Below are 21,056 nucleotides of genomic sequence, written 5' to 3' on the forward strand. Positions count from 1 at the left end.
GTAGTGTTGGTGCATTTCTTTTTAAATTCCTTCACATCTTAGGAAATATTAACAAGCTCTCTGTTGGTTTCAATGTCTATGCTTTGTGTTTCTGGAGGTGTGAACAGCTTGGAACATTTATGCCATGGTTTCTTTTGCTGCACCCTTTTTCCATCCCTTGCTACACTGACATTTTGGTTACCAAGCTGCCAAGACCCGATTGATTGTTTCTGTGTCTCTTTGTTCGGAGGGGGTGTAGCCGGGCTGTTTCGACCTATCACTGGCTGCTGTTGGGAAAACACAGAAGGTTTTGGTAGTAAAATATGTAATAACAGGGGAAACCGATTTTATTCTCCCTCTCTGAGCTGCATTTAAATGGTAATGCAAACCCTGAGAGGCTGCGCCCCACCCTTTTTCTGTTGTGAAATAAAGGTGGCCAGTTTCCTCTCACCCCCTGACCCCTGTCAGTCGCACTACAGGCTTGTTGAAATTCACTTTTGTACACGCGGCAGATACGGAGAAACTGCTCCGGCCGCGCCTCCTTGCTTCCGGGTTGCTTTGCTCTCCCCTACGCGCTTCAGTCGTGATACAGCGTTAGTTACCATGGCCACACATCGCAGATATTGGCTATAGAAGATCCCAACTTCCTTGATAGTCCCGGGTTCCGCCCACTGTCAGCAGATCAGCTGGAAGCTCCGCGCGTCACCGGCATCAGAAGCGCATCAGACAGCATCCGTCCATGTGTTGCGCGCTCCAGCCTACTTGGGAAAACAAACTGCAAGCTACCTAATAGAAGAAAACATCACAAGACTAGATTTCTAGATATTACTGTTCATTTTACCGTCATCATGCAGGGTAGAGGCACATTTATCAGCCCTTTCCCCAGACCCCGGTGTCTGGCGGCCGCGGCTCCGGCGGGGAAAGCTAAACTGACCCACCCGGGGAAAGCCATCCTGGCAGGTAAGTTAATTAATTGTCAAGCGGAAAAGTCAGAGTTTGACAAAATGTCACTGGTTAGAATGCTGGGTGATTATAACTTTATTGTAATTATTGTTGAATATAGTCATAATCTGTGAAATTATGTTGCAACAATAATGCATACTGGAAATATCTATGAAGGCAAAACAGGTAACCATTCAAACACTGATTTAACTTCATGTAGTCACACCCAAAGAAAGTCATGTAAGGTCAACCATGTTTTTGTTATTTTGCACAAACAGGTTTTCATTTCTAAATTATAAACGAGATGTTAGTTATTTGTTACGACTGTGCAGACGTTTTTTTTCCATTTCGTTTTATCTCGAGTCTGTTTGGCTGCACGGATCACATCCAGGGCGTTTCTCTTCCTTAATGACACGTTTCACTTTAGTTAGTGGAGCTGCACAGAGGAAGTATGTGAGAGCTGCAAAACATGTTTCTCAAGACAAACGATGAGCTGTAAAACGAGGTATTTTAACAGTGTTATAGATCTTCCACCAATTTCTGATTCTGACCCCCTGACCCTTGAAGCAGTTGTAAAAGAAACAAATATTTGTAAGAGTTTATTTCCCCAAGAAAAACAAGAGTTTTCTTACTGACAGTGCCAGAGGCAGATCTTACCTGCAGCACTGATGTGATTGTATCCATCTAATCTACAGATCACCTCCAGTGCACTTTACGTAATGGTATTAGAGTGGTTTGATGCACGCAGCAGTGTAGGGGACACTTTCTCCTGAGACAAGCACTAGCCATTTAAACAATGTCTCATGTATGAAGGTGAGCGAGAGGACAGACCTTTAATGTTAAGCATTTCTCTTGATCATATGATTTTCAGAATTTTCCTGGAATTGTACATTAAAATATACCTTTTCTTAGAGACATCAACCAAATTAATCTTTACCATAACTGATCGCAATCCATTTTTCTGGTGTACATAATGTTATATAAGATCTAAAAGTCCCTGAGCAGCTAATGAATAGACGTAGTTGGATTACTTTCTCAAATATAAATGATGGGCTGTAGTCTCTATACAGTCTATGGTCAGTACCAGACAATTCTGCAACTGGAAAAACAATATTTTCCTCACAACAATCATTTAAACAGAATATAATGGGTTAACTCTAGAGTCAATAAAATGTCCAAAAATATTGATATGACGTACCCAGAGAGTGACCAGACTTTCTTGGCTTGACAGCTTAAAAAAAAAAAACACAAAATTTATTATTGTATATAATATGAAACAGAATATTAAAACAATCTATGAAGGGAAGCTGCACATTCAACTAATATTAAGTAAAAAAATTTTAACAAATCTATGAATTGACTTTTTGGTTTAGCACCACTTCAGCTGATGCTTGTTTTAGCCATACCTGTGATTCATCAGTTTATCCCCGCTGAGATTCAGACTCTCCTCTCCTGCTGCTCTACCCCCCCCTCCCCCTTGTGTTGATGATCGGGTGCAGCAGATCCGTTGATGAAGCGCTTCACAGAGATGCTGCTGTATTAAGGCCACATGCTGATATTTGGCTGCACTCTGTTGATTTCAGTCTTGTTTTCTGGCACCACATACATCCTGAATATTTTATTGTTTTTGAATTAATTACTTTTGATTGAAGATTGAAAAAACAATTTAAAGCTGCAACTTACAGTTATTTTAGTTTTCTGCTGTTACTGGTTTTTTCATCAATTGAAATGTTGGAACCAAAAGTCAGAAAAAAGTCAAAATGCCTGCACGAGTCCTCTGACCCCAAAGGGACATCTTTAAATTACTTGTTTCACCTGGCCAAGTGTACAAACAATTCAACATAATATATATGAGAAACAAAAGCATCACATCTTATAATTGAGAAGTCTAAACCAGCCAATGTTTAGTATTATTTGCTTGAAAATACTAATAATTGATTGATCAATCATCAATTATTCCTTTAAACTCTAAAGTGTTTGCATACATGCTCAGTGTAGTCATATGTTAACAGTAACATACACGCTGCTCTGTCAGCTGCTGTAAATGGGAAACATTTGCAATGCCCGATTCAATATAGATTTAGATTCATGTTAACACAATGGGACACACAAGAAACATATACACATCATACACAATGACAACAAATAAAGAATAACAAATACATTTGACATTACAGACCGTCTACATTACCATCAAACCCTATATCCACATATGCTTTATACCTTCCTATTGATATGGTACTTTAATTCAAAAATAAAGATTATGCTCTAATGTATTTTGGAACTCGTTACTGTAAGCACCAATCTGCCCTGTCAACAAGGTGTATCCAAAGAGATTCAAAGAGGATTAAAACATATAAAAACAACTGTTGCATACATTAGTTATGTGTTACATGGTAGAGACGAAGAGAAAAAAGTCCCTCTACAGTCCCTACTCGTTTCGTCCTGTCAGCCACCGAGGAATGGAAATGTGGCCGTGGAGAGACCTTTCCCCTCCCCCCTCAGCCCCGTGGAGCCTGATTGACTGGAAATGGCCCAGTGTTGCTCCCGGTGTCGTTCAGCTCTTCTTCAGCCTGTCTGTCCAGTTTTGCAACAGCAGCATGACTTAATTCACTCTGTCTCAACACTGTGCACCCTCTGACTCCTCCTGATCAAGAAAGCATTGATTTATCACTGTCTTCCAAAGATTTTGGAAATGACAGTGTGTGTCAGTAGTAGTTTAATGATAGTACATTATTGGCATGACTCAGCAGTAGATTAACTCTCTTTTGGAATCTGCCCTGAGATGTCGTCTATCAAAAAGCTCAGCTGATTGTTTACATTGTCTCGATACCAAATCTCCTCACCTATCTATAGCAGTGCATAAATCCAATTGACATGTCTCACAGTGTTGTGACATGCTAATGCTACTTAAAATGTATCTGTCATGTTTAGCAGTATGGCTGTGTGCTGATAGCCAGCCTTACGCACATGCCCAAAGGTTCTGTGTAGACGAAGCAAGAAGTAGAAGGTCAAAGCCTAATGGATTAAAGATCCCACATAGACAGTGGTTGGGGAGGATGGGTGCACATTTCCAAAGCTTTTAGAGGTCTGTGAGCTCTCGGCTAGTTCAAGTCTTCCCTCAACAGTCAGTGGTGATGACTGAAGATCAGACACGGAAGTAGTGAGAGCTTTATCTGTGTGAAGCCTTAGGGAGAGAGAGCGCTCTAAATGGGTCCCTGGTCCTGATTCACTGTCTGCTGTGCATTCATACACTGTTCTATTGTGGCATTCATTTATTACCCCTCTGAGAAGAGCCTAGAAAGCAGAGGGATAGACGGAGAGGGAAAGTATTTTCATTATTATCTTGATAACAGGATTGATTCTCCACTGAGATAAGTGTGTTTTTATGTCACTTTTCCTGCTCTCTTTCCTTCTCTCTCTCTGGCCTCAGGGCAGCCTGTTAAATTCTCTGAGTGGCTGTCTCCTCTCAGGCTCAGAGGGCTTGTCAAATTGTGCGCTTACTCCATGTTGCCTCGGTGACGTACACAGTCTCCTCCCCTCCCCTGTGCTGATGCCTGCACACCCTGAGTACCAGGAGCTGCTAGATGATAAATTACAGTGCACCCCTTTAACACCTCCCCCCGCCTGTCAGCTACATATTGGTGTTATGCATCCACACAAAAAAATAGCTGTGCAGATATCAGCACAGTAATTTTAAATATATTAGACCCATATGACTGCCGACTTAATAATACATTATTAGTTTCTTAATTGCTTGCTTCATTTCCGCACTACACATATGCTTTTAGATGCTTGCCTTATCATTTTCACCAACAGACTGATGGTTTCTATATATATTTTCTCTTTCAATTAGCCACTGGTTTTAATTGATGTCACTATTGTGTAGAGAAACTGGGCTTGTTTGATATAATTAATCAGGGTTGTCAGGTATTTGCTATAATTTGTCAAAGTTATATAATCACAGCAGGGTCATTCATTTTAAAGTAATTACCTTAGTGAAACACGTCGTAGAGTTGAAAGATGGTCGCCCAACAACAATCTTTTAAAGGCCTCAAAGTGTTGTTCTCTATCTGCTTCCTACTGAGTTATATTAAAGATTTTTAGAGAGTTTTGACAAAAAAACAGTTATGAATCAGTGATGTAAAGCATGGAAAGCCAAACGTTTTTACTCTTTATCTGGTAAGAGCCTTGCAGCTTTGTCTACTACTGTACACAGTGTCAAATCAACCTATGGGCAGTTGTCCCGTTCATGTAAATCAGCAAACAATCTGCATGCTGCAGTTAAAATAGTTCCTATGTAAAATTAATCAGCATCCTCCCAGTAATTAAACATCAGTGAAGCATTAGGGAGTGTTGAGCGGGACAGAGGAAGGCTTAAAGGCCAGGCGTCAGATGAATAATTCTTTTCATGTTTTTCTCTGGGCAAACAGGAATATGACGGCTCTCTTATTAGGACACCTCATGTTTGAAGTACATCAGTCCTCTGGCTATGTTCTCTGTTTGGACTGGAGATATAGACTTAATAACATCTTCCCCCTGACTCCAGAGAATTTAAAGGAATCTAAATAAGGAACATCTGGATGAATAATAAATTGATTATGCTGGAAAACTGCTTATGAATCTGCTGGTACATACACCAAAAAACACACGTACAGTAGTTACACACTTGACTGTTGGAATGAGTTTGTGAGTTTTATGAGCCGAACATGGAGTCACTTAAAAAAAAATCGGTACCACTTTATAATAAGACTACCCTTATAAAAGGTTTACGAATAGTTTGTAATTCATTTATCAATTAGGTTATGAACACTTTATAAGTCATTCATAAGGATAGGGAGGCTGTGGCTCAGTGGATAGTGTGCTGGACTTCGAATTAGGGGGTAGCAAATTCGAGTCCCACTGCAGTCAGCATGTCGTTGCGTCCCTGGGCAAGAGAATTCACCTCAAATTGCTCCTGTGGGGATTGTCCACTGAACTGAATGTATGTAAGTCGCTTTGGATAAAAACGTCTGACAAGTGTCATGTAATGTAATGTGCTTTTATAAGACATGAGATAAACAGGGCAACTGTGACCGGTTGCTTGCCAAATAGTGAGCCCACATTTATCTGCACTGCTAAGTATTATATTGGCTACTTAGCTTACTTTGTCTTCTTCATCAGCCAGCATCCTTGGTATCTGTTGCTCACTGATTTGATTCTCGCTAAGTAGCCAATATAAGGCTTAGTCATCTTGCCAAATAGTGAGCATGTGTTGATGAAAACTATGTTAGAACTGGTTTATAAATGGTTCTTAATGATTAATAAAGTGTTTACAACCTAATTCATAACCTAATTATAAATCCTTTATGAATCCTTTATAAGGGTAGTCTTATTGTAAAGTGGTACCAATACATCTGACATTTCAGTTTTTTGCAACACTGCTTTAAAAATATTTATCTTAAGGAAAATAAAATACACATTTTAGAACCTGCCACATCCAGACACCATGCTAGATAGTCAGCTGATCCAAAAATGAATGTTTTTTTTTTTGTGGACCAGATGTGTTGGATGCTCATTAGAGTCACCACAGCAGGATGGGACAAGATTTCAGAGACAGTTCTTCCCTGTCAGCTGGCGGCCTCTGTGTCTCTCTTTACGGTGAGAAAAGTGGCTCTGCAGTTGTGTCTGTGTGTGCAGCATGCATCAGTAGATTTGTGGAAATGTGTTTACACCTACACATATATAACGAAGTATAAGTTGTTGGATGGATTGTAGTGATATAGAGATTTGTGGTCCCCAGAGGATGGTCTTGTAAACCTCAAGTGTCGCTAGCAGGTTGACGTTTTCTTTATTTTTTATTGAAATTTCTCAACAATCATTAGATGGATTGCTCTAAAAGTAGTTAAAAATGTCCATAGTGACCAGAGGATAAACCTCAATGACTTTGACGATCCCCTGACTTTTCGTCCATCCTGTTTTTAACGTGACTCTAGTGCAAAATGCCAGGTCCATAATGCAATGGATTTTCAAATTTGGTATGGAAGAACTTCATTAGAACCCCAACCTTAACACCTTCACACATCTTTGGGTGAAACGTGAACGCTCACAGGGAGCCTTCTCACCCAACATCAGTAGCTCACTTATATTCATGTTGTCATCCATTAGAAAGAAGATTTTATAGCAGATTTTTAATATTGTGTATGTAAATAGTATGTGTAATTTTCAAATACAGGCGTAATTTTCACATCTGTAGTGTTGGTAGAACTATAAAATCACTTTGTCCATGCACAGTGTTACCTTCTATACCAGTGGTTCTCAACTGGTCAGGCCTCAGGACCCACTTTTTCCTTAGTCAATAGATCGCGACCCGAAATGTTGAACCACTCAAATCTATTCAACAAAAGATCCTGCAGTAATATATACGCTTTGCAGTATACAATATTAATTAAAGTGAAGTTCAGTTCATATATCCCTTATATCCCTTCACAGAACAAAACAATTCTTTTAAATAAGGTTTAATGAGATGATGGAATCAAAGCTGAACTGTATAACATAAAAAGGCACACGTGCTGAAAACCTAACCCCAGAAGGGGGGTCTGGGGGAATTGTCCCCCAGGAGATTTTTTAAAATACTAACATATAAACTACCCATTCTGGTACACTCTGAAAATAAAAATACATAGATGTATTACGACATATTAATAATATTTTATGCCATTGTTTGTTTTTTACTTTTGTTCTGACAGCTGAACTTGCTGCTCCACACAGTGAGACGAGCAAAGAGGAGAGAGTCTGTGGGAAATAGCCTACTTTACTTTGTGGGTAAGGGTAGATAGCCCCCATTGTTCTGTGGCCTGTCAATCATCAAACCGGGAGTCATATTTCATTATGTGTTCATTTTTATATGAAGTTGTACCCATGGGTGTATAAAGAATAGTTCTACCGCAAAGTTATACTCCGTGGGGACTTCCGGCAACAATCTTGATTCTGATTGGCCAGAAGACTCGAAAAACATTCTGTCACGTAGTGATCATCTTCTATGTTTTATTGAGAAGATGATCACTACGTGACAGAAGTTTTCAAAACTGTTTATGGTCTCCGGTACTTTCAGTCCAACGCCTGCTGCATGCACAGCGTTAGAAAATCGGGCCTTCAAAATAAAAGGTTGACTTTTTCTCCTATTTTTTTTTTTTCACTCACACATCTGCGACCCACTCGAAACGGGTCCGCGACCCACTTTTGGGTCGCGAGCAGTTGAGAACCACTGTTCTATACCATACATCAACATATAGTTTCCGATTTGTCAAACTGCTGCTTAGCTTGAGGTATTTTCAAGTCTCCTCAGAGTCTGTAGACGCAGGCTCTACAGTACCTGTTTCCGCCTCCTCTGGGCTCTGAATATCATTCAAGCCATTTTCTATTTCTTGTCGTGTAATAGTGAGTGTCAAGGATATTATGTGGATGTATTGATTTTATGACACAGTGTGGAGAGGTGTTGCTGTGAGATTAAGGAGAGAGGAAAGAAGGTGCTGCTCATAGAACGGGAAGGAGAGTCTATTTGTGAAGATGAGGATTAATGACAATTTTTCTCCTGTAACCCACGTTTGGCGGCTGCACAGGAGTCATTTTGGGTGTCTGTAGCAAAATGGATGCAGGTAGCAAAATGAACTAGAAGACAAACAAACTGCTTCTTCACCACGGGGGCTGTGATTCTGATGAGGATTGATTGTGTGTGTGTTGCGCAGTCGCCGCCTCTGAGTGATTGCTGCTTGGTTTTCACGTGCAGCGTCTAGCTGAACACAGTTGAATGAGGTTTATTGTTTCCTCCTCTCTAACCACTGATCCAGGATCCGGGTCTGGAATGGAGCATTGCAAAGCTCGTGGGATATATTTTACATCTTAGCCCCCTAACATTTATACTTACAACTCTGTTAGGATTAAAATAATTACAGCTCACTGGCCTGTTGATTAAAGTGTGTGTGTGTGTGTGTGTGTGTGTGTGTGTGTGTGTGTGTGTGTGTGTGTGTGTGTGTGTGTGTGTGTGTGTGTGTGTGTGTGTGTGTGTGTGTGTGTGTGTGTCATGATTCTGCTTAGTGGTGCTCAGTTTTGTATCATTTAGGGATGTCATGCTTTAAAACATTTTGGTGTGGATTTTAACTAATAGTTGAATCACACAATTTCAATATTAGAATTTGGCCCTTTAGAATTTGTCCGGAATAAGATCACAGTGAGATAAATTACGCTTAATGGTTATGTTAGATAAGTGTGCAGCCTTAAGTAAAAGCCATTTTCCTTATTGATTTCCTTTATTAAATCAGTCGTTCCCACAGAAAAGGGGGGTGCAGACAAAGAGAACACGGTGAGTCAGATGCTTTTAAGGCTTGAGCAAACTGAGACGTCGCTTATGCAAAAGGCCACGACTAATATCAGGAACACTGTTATGTTCATTTAGTGTGCATAGAAACTTTGGGTATTTCATTTGAATTACACTGCCATCTACTTATAGTCCTTTAGTGTGTGTCCTGGGTTAAATATATGTTTTTATCTTAAGTGGAGACTTGGCTTTGAGGTGTCACAGGGATAAAGGTTGTGTTGACAACAGTGACGAGTGCAAAACTGCAGAGCTAAATCGCTCACATGCATGTTTAAACTGAAAGAAAGAACACTGCCTCACTAACAGATTTGTAAGACTTAATTTTCTTAAAACAAAGAACATTTCTGCCAGTAGTCTTAGTATGAGAAACGTTTGAGTGATCTCATAACTCCAAACAAGAAACAAGATAAGATGGATAATTACATTTAAAAAATGTTTTGAAACTTGTTGATTTTACGTGAATTTATGTTATTCTCCTGTTTAAAGAAATAGGATTTTAGGACTCAATTATTGACAAAACGACTGGTTCAAGCTCTGAGTCATACTGTAGTAACACAAGAGACATTAAATTCCCCAAAGAGAGTTGGAGGAAAGCAGCATATGAATGCCCCAGTGTATCTGGATTTTCCAAACAAAAACATATGCCATGAAAATAGTTGGAAGGACGCTATAATCACTTTAATATTCTTCATGAAGAGGCTTTTTTTAGGGTATTGTTTGTAATCGAATGGGAACTCTTGACTGGGAAGTTTTTTAAAAGCATCTGAGCTACTATTCTTTTCTTCATAAAACATCTCAACTGGTATTTCCCAAAAACAGATAGACAACCACTTCCTGTTGAAGCCATTTCTCTTTGTGCCAGATTTAGACTGTCCATGGGACAGAAAAGGCATTTCAGTTTGTGACCATTCATGGGTTTTTGAATGTCTCGTGTTCTGAATAACACAAATACACATTATCTAGAGTAACATTTTCCTCATAATGTTTGTTTATTTTTTGGGGGGGCCTGTCTTTATGTCTGTGTGTAACCACCTGACGTCTGTGTGTATCCCTTGCCCAGTGCTTGGTTGCATGTGTCATTGAGTCAATGGAGGGTCTTGGCCTGGGTAATGGAGCCCCTCCCTGCAGCCTGAGCAGATAATTAAATTAATGTCAGCCCTCTTTCCATCCTCCCTCCCGGCCTCGTGACTCATCGTGTTGTGATTCGGCCTCGCGTTTGGACACTTGTCCTCATCCACTCAACTCATCCTCTGTGCTGGTTTCAGGCTGAACTCTTACACACGCTTATTCATTCACTTCTGATTTCTTTCTTTTAGTGTATTTTCAATCTAGACATACGATAATTTGAGAGGCAGATAAATTGTCTCACACAACCCTTTCCTCTCCTCTCAAACAGCACAGGCGCTGTGTAGTTTAGCCGTGGTAGGAACAGTTGATTTATCTTTGCTCTACTCGTTACTCTTCCTCCATCAGCTGAGGCGCTTTTAATGTTTATGGAGGGAAAGCCATTTGTGGACTCTCTGTAATGATCCATAACGTAATGGCACATCCCTGCAATTCATAAAGGGGATGGGGAACTGAATCAGGCTTTCTTAGGCTGCAGCCAGGCAGGCATGGTATGATAGGTTTAGGCAATATGTCAACAAAGCTTCCTTTTCCTGCTTGGGCATTGGTTTTTTGTTCACATTAAAGTTAATTTATACCAATTCTTTGTGCTCCATATATTAACAAACAATGATTCTCTGTGTTTTTCAGGGGGCCTTGCAGGTGGAATAGAGATCTGCATCACCTTCCCAACAGAGTATGTCAAGACCCAGTTACAGCTGGATGAGAGGGCCAATCCACCCAAATACAGAGGAATAGGTGAGCTTTTTGTATGTTAATGACAATGTTTCTCCAGTTTCGGTTCTGACATTTTACATGAATTTTAAGAGAAACCAAAAATCATCTATCTATCTATCTATCTATCTATCTATCTATCTATCTATCTATCTATCTATCTATCTATCTATCTATCTATCTATCTATCTATCTATCTATCTATCTATCTATCTATCTATCTATCTATATCTATCTATCTATCTATCTACAGTATATTCTGTACTTCATCGTGTCTCTGTGGTTCTCTCAGGAGCTCATTATATAATTACCCACCATCCCCAGGTACATTAGGGATTCTGGCAGGCTGTCGCTTGTTTATATGACTTAGAACAGACCGTTGCACACCCACCATTAACACACACACACACACACACACACACACACACACACACACACACACACACACACACACACACACACACACACACACACACACACACACACACACACACACACACACACACACACACACACACACACACACACACACACACACACACACAGGAAGTGTTATATTGGCTGACGCGCTGAGGATAGGAGACCATGCTAATGAGTGCTCGAGACAGCTGTTGCGTCTCTGCTCAGTCGTGCACTTGGCTAACTAACAGAACTTTGATAACTGGACTTGGAGACATCTCCAAGAGTAAGCCATAGATTAAAAAAAAAAAAAAAAAAAGATTTGGGGAAAACAGCCTCTGGATTAGCTAGGACAGATGTTCCTCTTTTGGTGTAAGGCTCGTTCCATACCAAAGACACAATCAATTAAAAACAAGATAATAAACTATTTAATTAAAAACATCAAAATAAACCTTTTCTTCCTGCAGGGGACTGTGTGAAACAGACGGTACAGGGTCACGGAGTTAAAGGGCTGTACAGAGGACTCAGCTCACTGGTGTATGGATCCATACCCAAATCTGCTGTCAGGTGAGTCAAATAACTGAAATGTTTACTGTAAGAACATTCACAAGAAATATATATTCGCTAAATTAAATTTGCAACATACATTTCTACCTACAGTATGTAAAGTAGCTCAAAATGTAAAATCCATATACAAATAATAATTGAACACTGTTACATGTGATATTACAGCACTTTACATTTTCTGAGTTTTTAAAAATATCATATATAGTATATATGTTATAATAAATGTGTGCAGTAAAGGCTGGAATAAAAGGAAAACGTTTAGCTGAGCTGTTGTGATCTTTTACCTGGTAACACTTACAGTAGGCCTACTCACACGTTCCAATTATTCTGCTCCATTACCCACAATGCAAGGCATAAATGCCACACTAGCCTTCAGTATAATTACATTATTCTTTTACAGCAATGACATTTATCTCCAGACAAAGGTGCACAACGCTGTGTCTGAGTCTTTTTCCCCCGTTTCATTCTTTCGCTCCTTCTCTGTCTTTCTTTCTTTCTTGTGATTGTTTGTGTGTGTGCATGTGTGTGTATGTGTCATGGGAGTAGCCCTGCTGGACCTGCCTGTCCATCAAGCAGACAGGTCCAGCCAGGCGGAGCGATGATGCCACTCAAAAACAGGCTGGGTCTCAATAGGGGAACTGAGATAGAGACTTGTGTGTGTGTGTGTGTGTGTGTGTGTGTGTGTGTGTGTGTGTGTGTGTGTGTGTGTGTGTGTGTGTGTGTGTGTGTGTGTGTGTGTGTGTGTGTGTGTGTGTGTGTGTGTGTGTGTGTGTGTGTGTGTGTGTGTGTGTGTGTGTGTGTGTGTGTGTGTGTGTGTGTGTGTGTGTGTGTGTGTTGGGCATCGAGTAGCAGAGAGATTTAGAATATTTCCTGGTTTTGCATATGAGATATATAAAATATATAACCTGTTGTTTGCAAGTTCTTTTTCAGTTTTACTATTGTGTTAATTATCTTATGCAATTACTTTGAGTGTACCGATTTCCATTATGCTGCCTACTGCTGGCATCAGCTTCCTTTTGAATGGTTTACAATATTTTATACTTCTATATTTACTATCCTGTGCCTGTAGAGCACTTGTGTACGATTAGGTGCTATATAAATACATTTGCCTTCCCTTTAGTTTATTTACAGCAAAACATGAAAAACTGATTAAAAACATGAAACATGACGGGGAGATTTAAAGCCGTTGGAAGCAGTTCGATTTAGATTTATTGAGAATGCCGTGGCACTTTCATTGAACATCACTTCTCCTGAGTCGCTTGGTCGATCTGTTCTCTTCTTACTTCCTCTAGCGTCCTTCCCCTCCCCCTGTATATCGCTCCTTTCCTCCTCAACCCTCTTTCTCCCCTATCCCATTAACTGATTGCCTGTGCACCATCATGCGTCACACCGCCTGCTTGAGCTATCAGAGGGCCAGACAAGAGAGCCTTTGACCTTTTCCTCCCCTTAACCCTTCATCCATATTTACATCTCGCCCTTGTCTGCCCAGCTTCCTTTCTTTCTTTCCTTTACAGTCTCCAGATGGCCCTTTTCTCTCTCTTATTCACCTCCTCTTGTAATCAGCACAACTGACCTTGTAGAAAGACCCACTAATGAAGATTTGGCAGCACTGTCCAGAATGACTCATCTCCAACTGTGAATGTCGGCCAAAACGCAATGTGTCACATTTGAACGCTGAAGTTTAATCCACTTGTTAAATGGGGAGAGGAGTATTCAGGGAGTAAATTGGCACAGGACCAGGCCTGACAGTGGCATATTTCTCTCCAGCCGCTTTTAACCAATAGCATTTGTTTCACAAGGTTAGGCATTAAGTGCCCCGCCACCTCGGTGCAGCCTAAGTACAATCTTTCATTTTTTATTCTCTCCAAAGCCAAAACACTATTTGTAATGAGCAAGCGGTGTGCATAAGGGAGCGGAGGATGGATTTATTTTCTTGTGTTGTTTGTTTCGGTTCAACAGTAGGAGTCAGTTAATTGTGTAGTCTTTCAGGACTGAATGTGTGCAAGGAGTGAGACAGAGGAACAGATGTGGAAAGTTAATGAGCAGAGGAAAATGTTCAACTAAAAAAGCAGATGGGAAGAAAGGCACTGAGACGGGTAGAGGAGATGAGTCCTGTGATGGCGGCAGGTATATGGTTAAAGCAGACTAAGAAACGTCAGAGGGGAAAACAAAGCATTCATCAAGGCCAAGTATCTGTCCTCCCCCGCCCTTTTGCTAAATGTACCGGGCAGCATCCATCTTTCTCTACAATTGAATTCCTTCTATAAATAGCATTTCTTGCACAGGACTTACTAGCACAACATTTTCTGATTGCAGAGATACATAAAACACACCTGTGTCTCTGTCGCTCTCTCTGGGCTGGACTCCATGGCAGCTGTTGCTGGTCACTCTCCGGTTACTGAGACACCATTTTATTGGTGCATCATTAATTAGTGCCCAGTAAACTAAGGACAATAAACTAAAAGCTGACATCATATTCTGAAATGAGAGCAGTTTTTTTGTTTGATTTGACTTAAAATCTGAGGTGTTTGTTGCCCTTTGGTTATAATGTATTAATAAATGTATGAGTGGAAACATCCTCATGTACTTCCAGAAAAAAGATAATTGTCCTGCTGACGTTGTGCAGGATAATTATCTACTGTGTCCTTTTTCACATGCTATAGTATCACAAGTATATTCTGCTATTTTGCAATACTCTCATCTGTATGTTTTCTTTTACAAATGTACTCAAGCCTTTTACTTGATCATCTTTACATACACTGTGATCTTGGGTTTTTAAAGCGGCAATAATCCCAAATATATATATATATATATATATGTTTCTTGCCTTACATCAATCCTGTGTTAACGTGTCCCATAATTCCCTGCTGTCTCTGTTCTGTCCCTTCAGGTTCGGGGTGTTTGAGTTCCTCAGCAACCGTGCGAGGGATGAGAACGGTCGCCTGGATAGCACCAAGGGCCTGCTGTGTGGGCTCGGAGCCGGCATCTTGGAGGCTGTTTTCGTGGTGTGTCCCATGGAAACTGTTAAGGTATGTTACCACCTGATTTATTGTCCCAGAGGGATACTTGATTCCACAGCCACTACACAGAAACACACAGATATACAGTATGTTTAACAACAGACAGATAGCAACAGATGGTTATAGACGTGGCATCATGCAGATAAAGACAGTATGCATTATCTTATTGTGTACATTAATTCAATGTTTCTGTTGACAACAGTGTCAGCAAGGCTAATCTGCTATTTCAGAAGGAACAAAAATCCGGCGGAAAGCTTTTCTCCATTGAATTGTTCTGTATCTCTGACCAGATGGAAGTAATGTATTGTTTTGGTATATGGGATGATCACTCTCATTTAGCATCTGAGATATTTATGATCCGCAGAATAAGCAGGCTGTTTTTCTTAGACTTTCCTAAATATAACATCTGCTACATTACTATAACAAATCTCAGCAGCAGACACATGTGATAACACTCTTCTCAGTTTATTATAATCTCAGTAGAATTGTTTGATAAGCATTGTGTCTGTCCGTGCACATTGACAGTATCATTTAAAAGTGACTTTGAAAGAAGACCAGACTAAACATTTGTGCCTTTTTTATCACCTTGTGTGTGTGAAAAAAAGCAAAGCAATATTTCATGTTTTGGTTGACCTTGTTTTTTGTTTTTTTGAATCTCTGAAGGTTAAATTCATTCATGACCAGACATCAGCCAACCCAAAATACAAGGGCTTCTACCATGGAGTCAGGGAGATCATCAATGCCCAAGGTAAACACCAGCTTCAATGCATGTAGCTCACCTGCCATCTCGTGGTCAGACTGGGTAATGCAGCTGCAAACATAATGTTATTAAAACATGTTGCACCCAGACATGATGATTTTTTATTAAATATAAGAGCATAATAAATGTACCTACTTATCATGCCTTACAGGAATAAGAGGGACATACCAGGGTCTCACTGCCACAGTCCTTAAGCAAGGCTCCAACCAAGCCATTCGGTTCTATGTGATGACCTCTCTCAAGAACTGGTACAAAGGTCAGTGTGCATCAATATTTACTGTATGTGTTTATCTGTTTATAAGTGTGAGAGATATTTAAAAAGACCAATACTGCTGATGGGCTGGTAAATGAGTTGAGGTATTTGTTAAATTAGCTCCTCTGTAATGGTTTAGCCTAAACACTTCATGATCCTTTGAGAAGCAGAAGTCTGCCTGCAAAGAAATGCAAGCATACAGACTGGGAACATTTGGGGTTTGGTCATAATGGATTATAAATTATCACCATTTATTTTGAAATCAGATTTTAAAAAGTAAGCACGTAAAACTGTATTGAAGTTATATTGACAAGGATTAATTAATAACATTTTTTATTGCAACTTTATAAAATATGAGACTTTGTTTCATGAAAACTGGTGCTATTACTTTCAATAAAAGTTTGTTGCAGCATGTTTTGCCAGTACTGTTAGGATAAGGATCATTTGATTATTTGATTTATATAAGTATATATGTGCAATATCTTTAATAATTGATTTTGAAGTTAATATAACAAATACTTTTTTTTACAATTTATAAAAAATAAAACAAATCATTTCAAATATATTCATGTTAGATTAGATTTCTATGTTTTCCAATGGATTATGTAACTGCCATGTAATTTGATTACAAAAATGGACTTCCTTCAAAATGTCCTGACCCAGCAATAGTATGCTATGAATGTTACTCTAATGCTGCATAGTGTATGGAATTGGGACACAGCCGTCTGACCTGCTGATAGTAACTACAGTACGCACTCAGCTGAGATGTACCAGGACTGAAATTGCATCAAAGCATTCACTGTTACTGACTCATGCTATGTCCTTTCACCAGGTGACAACCCCAATAAAGCCATGAACCCCTTGGTGACGGGAACGTTTGGAGCTGTAGCTGGAGCCGCCAGTGTCTTTGGAAACACACCACTAGATGTCATCAAGACAAGGATGCAGGTACATTACTCGATGGCTGAGATTAAACACAGGTTTTTGTGTTCTTTGCTGGCATTTTGGTTAAAATTGTTTTGAGTTGTTACCACCTGTTGTCATTGATTAGAAATAACAATACCTTTCTTTTCTTTCCAAAGGGTCTGGAAGCACACAAATATAAAAGCACATTGGACTGTGCATTAAAGATCATGAGACACGAGGGCTTGGCAGCGTGAGTACGCCTTCACTTTGTTTTGTTTTTGCTTTGGTTTATAGAGTTAGGTGCACAGCAGGCTTTATCTCCTCTTATCCCTGCTGCTCTACTGCTTTTAAAGCTTGCTGTTGTAAATGGAAACACAAATGATTGACTCTAGTTCAACCCAATTATTTATATACAGTTTATATAACACAATATCATATTCCATATATATATATATATCCACTCCTGTTTATTATCTACCTACTCCCCCTTGGCACTATCCTCCGTCATCATAATGTCCATTTCCACTGTTACGCCGATGATACCCAGGTCTACATTTCCAGCAAACCCAACACTGCCCTCCCCACAACCTCTCTCACCAACTGCCTCCAGGACATCAGGAGCTGGATGAGCAGGAACTTCCTAAAACTCAACGGCAGCAAAACCGAAGCCCTGCTGGTTGGCACCAAAACCATCCTCTCCAAAACCCCATCCTCCCCTGCCTCAAACCTCATCATTGATGGCTACTCCATCCCTTTCTCTGGCCAAGTTAAGAGCCTTGGTGTCATCCTGGAAAGTTCCCTCTCATTTTCACCTCACAACAACATCACCCGGACTGCCTTCTTCCACATACGTAACATCTCCAGACTCCGCCCATCCCTTTCTCAATCAAACACTGAAGTCCTGGTCAATGCATTTTTCACGTCCCGCATCGATTACTGTAACGCCATCCTCTCGGGCATACCCACCAAGCTCATCAATAAACTACAAATCATACAGAACTCTGCAGCCCAGATCATCACCGGCGCCAAGGCCTCAGAACACATCACCCCCATCCTCATCCAACTCCACTGGCTCCCTGTTCAATCCCGTATCAACTTCAAAAACCTACTGCTCACTTACAAAGCCCTACATAACCTGCCCCCCCTCCCCCCTATCTGGCTGACCTTCTTCAAGAGTACACCCCCTCTCGCTCCCTCCGCTCCTCCTCTGCTGGTCTGCTGACCGTCCCCACCCCACGCCTCGTCACCATGGGTGCTCGGGCTTTTAGCTGCACTGCTCCCAGACTCTGGAACTCCCTCCCCCCGCACATCCGACAGCCAGACACAATCACCATATTCAAAAGCCCACCTGTTCAAATCTGCCTACTCACTGTAGTGCTCCCCATTATATGTTTCATTTGTGTCCACTTGACTGTCTCCTCCATGATTTCCAGTTTGTGTTTTTATCATGTTCTGTTGCCTATTAGCGTTTTCTTTCTTTCCTTTTTTAACAAATTGTACGGTGTCCTTGGGTGTCATGAAAGGGCGCCTAAAAATAAAATGTATTATTATTATTATAAAATATGTAGAACACAAGTACTCAGCCCAGAAACCTATTGAGGGAGGATCTTTAAATAAGAAATATTTGTCTAAAACATTTGTTTAAGTCACAAAATATTTTTAATACGGTAAAGACAGTAATAACACATTTAACATTAAATTAAACAATTACATCTTATAAACCAGGATCGAATACAATTTTTGATTCATATTTCATTCACACATGTAAAAGTCATCAATAAATGTGTCTACCTAACAAAATGATGTTTTATAATGACCTCTCTCTGCCTCTCTATGTCCACCTGCAGTTTCTACAAAGGGACGGTTCCTCGGCTGGGCCGTGTGTGTCTGGACGTGGCCATAGTCTTCATCATCTATGAGGAGGTGGTGAAGGTCCTGAATGTTGTCTGGAAGACGGACTGAGCCTCTGGATGTGCAGAGAGGCCCGCGGCTTCCTACTCTCCAGGCATCAGACACAGATCCCAGTTTGTCCGACCTCCTCCGCATCACAAAGTCAGAGGGGGTGAGACAGAGAGCTGAACTGAGATGAGTGTCAAATGCTAACAGGAAGTTAAAGAGCTCATTTAGATAAGGGGCAAAGCCTGAACATACAGTAGTGCCGCCCACATCTGGACAGCTGTGTGTATGCAGAGCTTTGCTGCATTAAAACAAGACATCTTATATCAAAAGTGGGATCATAAAATGATCCAAATAATGTGGAAAAGCATATTCTAGAAAGTCATCATTTCTCCAAGTTAAACGAAGTGTCAATATGAGGGTCCACATTATGATTAGCTTAAACATTTCCTGAATGAATGTAAGCTTTTTTCCAAGTTATCTGGTTACATTTCTTTAAATCCTGCTTTTTAAAATACCCTCCTTCAGTAGAGAACTTTATTTTTCTCATCATTCATAGCTGATTTACTCATTACTGTGAGTAATGCATGTGTCATACTTAGTTTTCTTAAGTCAGATGTGCTCTCTGCCTCTACTTGCCTGTTTGTGGTTCAGAGGAGCCAGACTCCAGCTGGCTGCAGTTTACAGTCACATATACTGCAGTTATTTCCATAACTAAGCCTTTAATAGAATGATTTTACTATTATAATATGCCAATTATTTTTATAAATGATAGATTCTTATTTAATTTATAACCAGCATTATAGTTTTGTTGCAAAGTATGATATATATATATATATATATATATATATTGTTATTGTGCCAAAGGCCAAACCTGTTATACTAGGAATATATGTTCAGAATAAGAACATGCTAATGTAGCATAACGTGCTTAAATAGAGAAGAGTATTATGACTTATATTGTGACCTTCTTTATAAATGTATTAATTGAATGTTCAATATCTTTATGGGTGAGAAATGACTTGTTGTTATCGTGGGCCACTTGTTGTTTCTGTGATCAGATCTCGGTGTGAAGTTTTTTTAAGATGTTAGGAAAATATGATATTGCTGTATTTCACTGTGAGTCTAAATATCCCAATGACAATCACCTCTGACCTGTTTTCTTTAATGGAAGCACTACTGTTCATCAGGTAACTTGATGCTTGATTGTGTTCTGCTTATGTTAGAAGCAGGTTTCACATTTTCCCTAAATAAATTATTCCCAGATATGTGGACCCTGTCAGCGGGTCACACAATAATTATTGAAAAGGAAGAAAGAGACATATTGTTCTGCTAAACACATACAAAATAATATATTTTATATTTAAATGTAATATATTTATATTAAGATTACCATTGGTTCTCTGATTCAGTATTTCATTCAGGGTTCATTTTTCTTTATCACTCTTGTGCCTTTTGTTTTTCTGTTACACTGTGAATGGTACTTGAGGTAATTCCTAATTTATTATCAATAGAATATTCATCTCTTATCTCATCTTACCGACACAACAACTGAATGATAATGAAAACAGTCATGATCTATATGTATTCATGTAATAATTGAATTTAAATACGGATGGGTTGTGTTTCACTATTTCTGTAATATTATTCTTCATTTTTAATAGTATTTTTCAGTTTTGACCGAACTATGCTTGTGATCCTAACTGCCAAATATCCAAGAGAAAATGTAATTATTATTGCAAGTCAATGTATTCAGAGGCTATGTGGTTCTTAATGATGAAGCTTGAGCATAAACACTGTCCCCTCTATTTGTCTGTGCTTAATGTTCAGTTTCTTTGTTTAGTAGGGGGGGTTTCAAAACTAATTAAAACAAGCATCTGAAATCTTAAAAGCATGAGACTGTTTTCTTTAGCTTCTCCATCCCTTGTTCGTTTGTTGTTCTACCCTTTTGGTTACAACAGATCACGTTGGGACAAACCATGGGGGGCAGGTAGGGAGGAATGCAACAGGGGACTCATTGTCCCAGTTTTGGCTGATGCTCATGTAGAGTAATGCAACTATCTCTCTCTCTCTCTCTCTCTCACTCCCTCTCTCTCTCTCTCTCTCTCTCTCTCTCTCTCTCTCACACACACACACACA

The 21,056-nt window shown here is 39.8% G+C and overlaps 1 protein-coding gene across 1 annotated transcript; it reads left to right on the top strand.

Annotated features, from left to right (window-relative positions):
* The first annotated feature begins 145 nt into the window (after window positions 1-145).
* On the top strand, window positions 146-20,808 carry LOC307044800 (tricarboxylate transport protein B, mitochondrial). Its single transcript, XM_079690191.1, has 9 exons — window positions 146-939; window positions 11,033-11,140; window positions 11,983-12,082; window positions 14,973-15,111; window positions 15,766-15,850; window positions 16,014-16,118; window positions 16,948-17,063; window positions 17,198-17,271; window positions 18,869-20,808. Exons 1-9 carry the CDS (start codon window positions 828-830, stop codon window positions 18,981-18,983), a joined length of 954 nt encoding a protein of 317 aa, XP_079546317.1. The 5' UTR covers window positions 146-827; the 3' UTR covers window positions 18,984-20,808.
* Window positions 20,809-21,056: the final 248 nt, after the last annotated feature.

Source organism: Notothenia rossii, assembly GCF_949606895.1.
Source record: "Notothenia rossii genome assembly, chromosome: 6".
NCBI lineage: Eukaryota > Metazoa > Chordata > Actinopteri > Perciformes > Nototheniidae > Notothenia > Notothenia rossii.

Excerpts from the sequence above, each read along its gene's own strand:
- LOC307044800 (XM_079690191.1), top strand. The coding sequence starts at position 828 with ATGCAGGGTAGAGGCACATTTATCAGCCCTTTCCCCAGACCCCGGTGT. Across the intron at positions 940-11,032 it reads GGGGAAAGCCATCCTGGCAG|GGGGCCTTGCAGGTGGAATA; the intron begins GTAAGTTAATTA and ends TGTGTTTTTCAG. Across the intron at positions 16,119-16,947 it reads TCTCAAGAACTGGTACAAAG|GTGACAACCCCAATAAAGCC; the intron begins GTCAGTGTGCAT and ends TCCTTTCACCAG.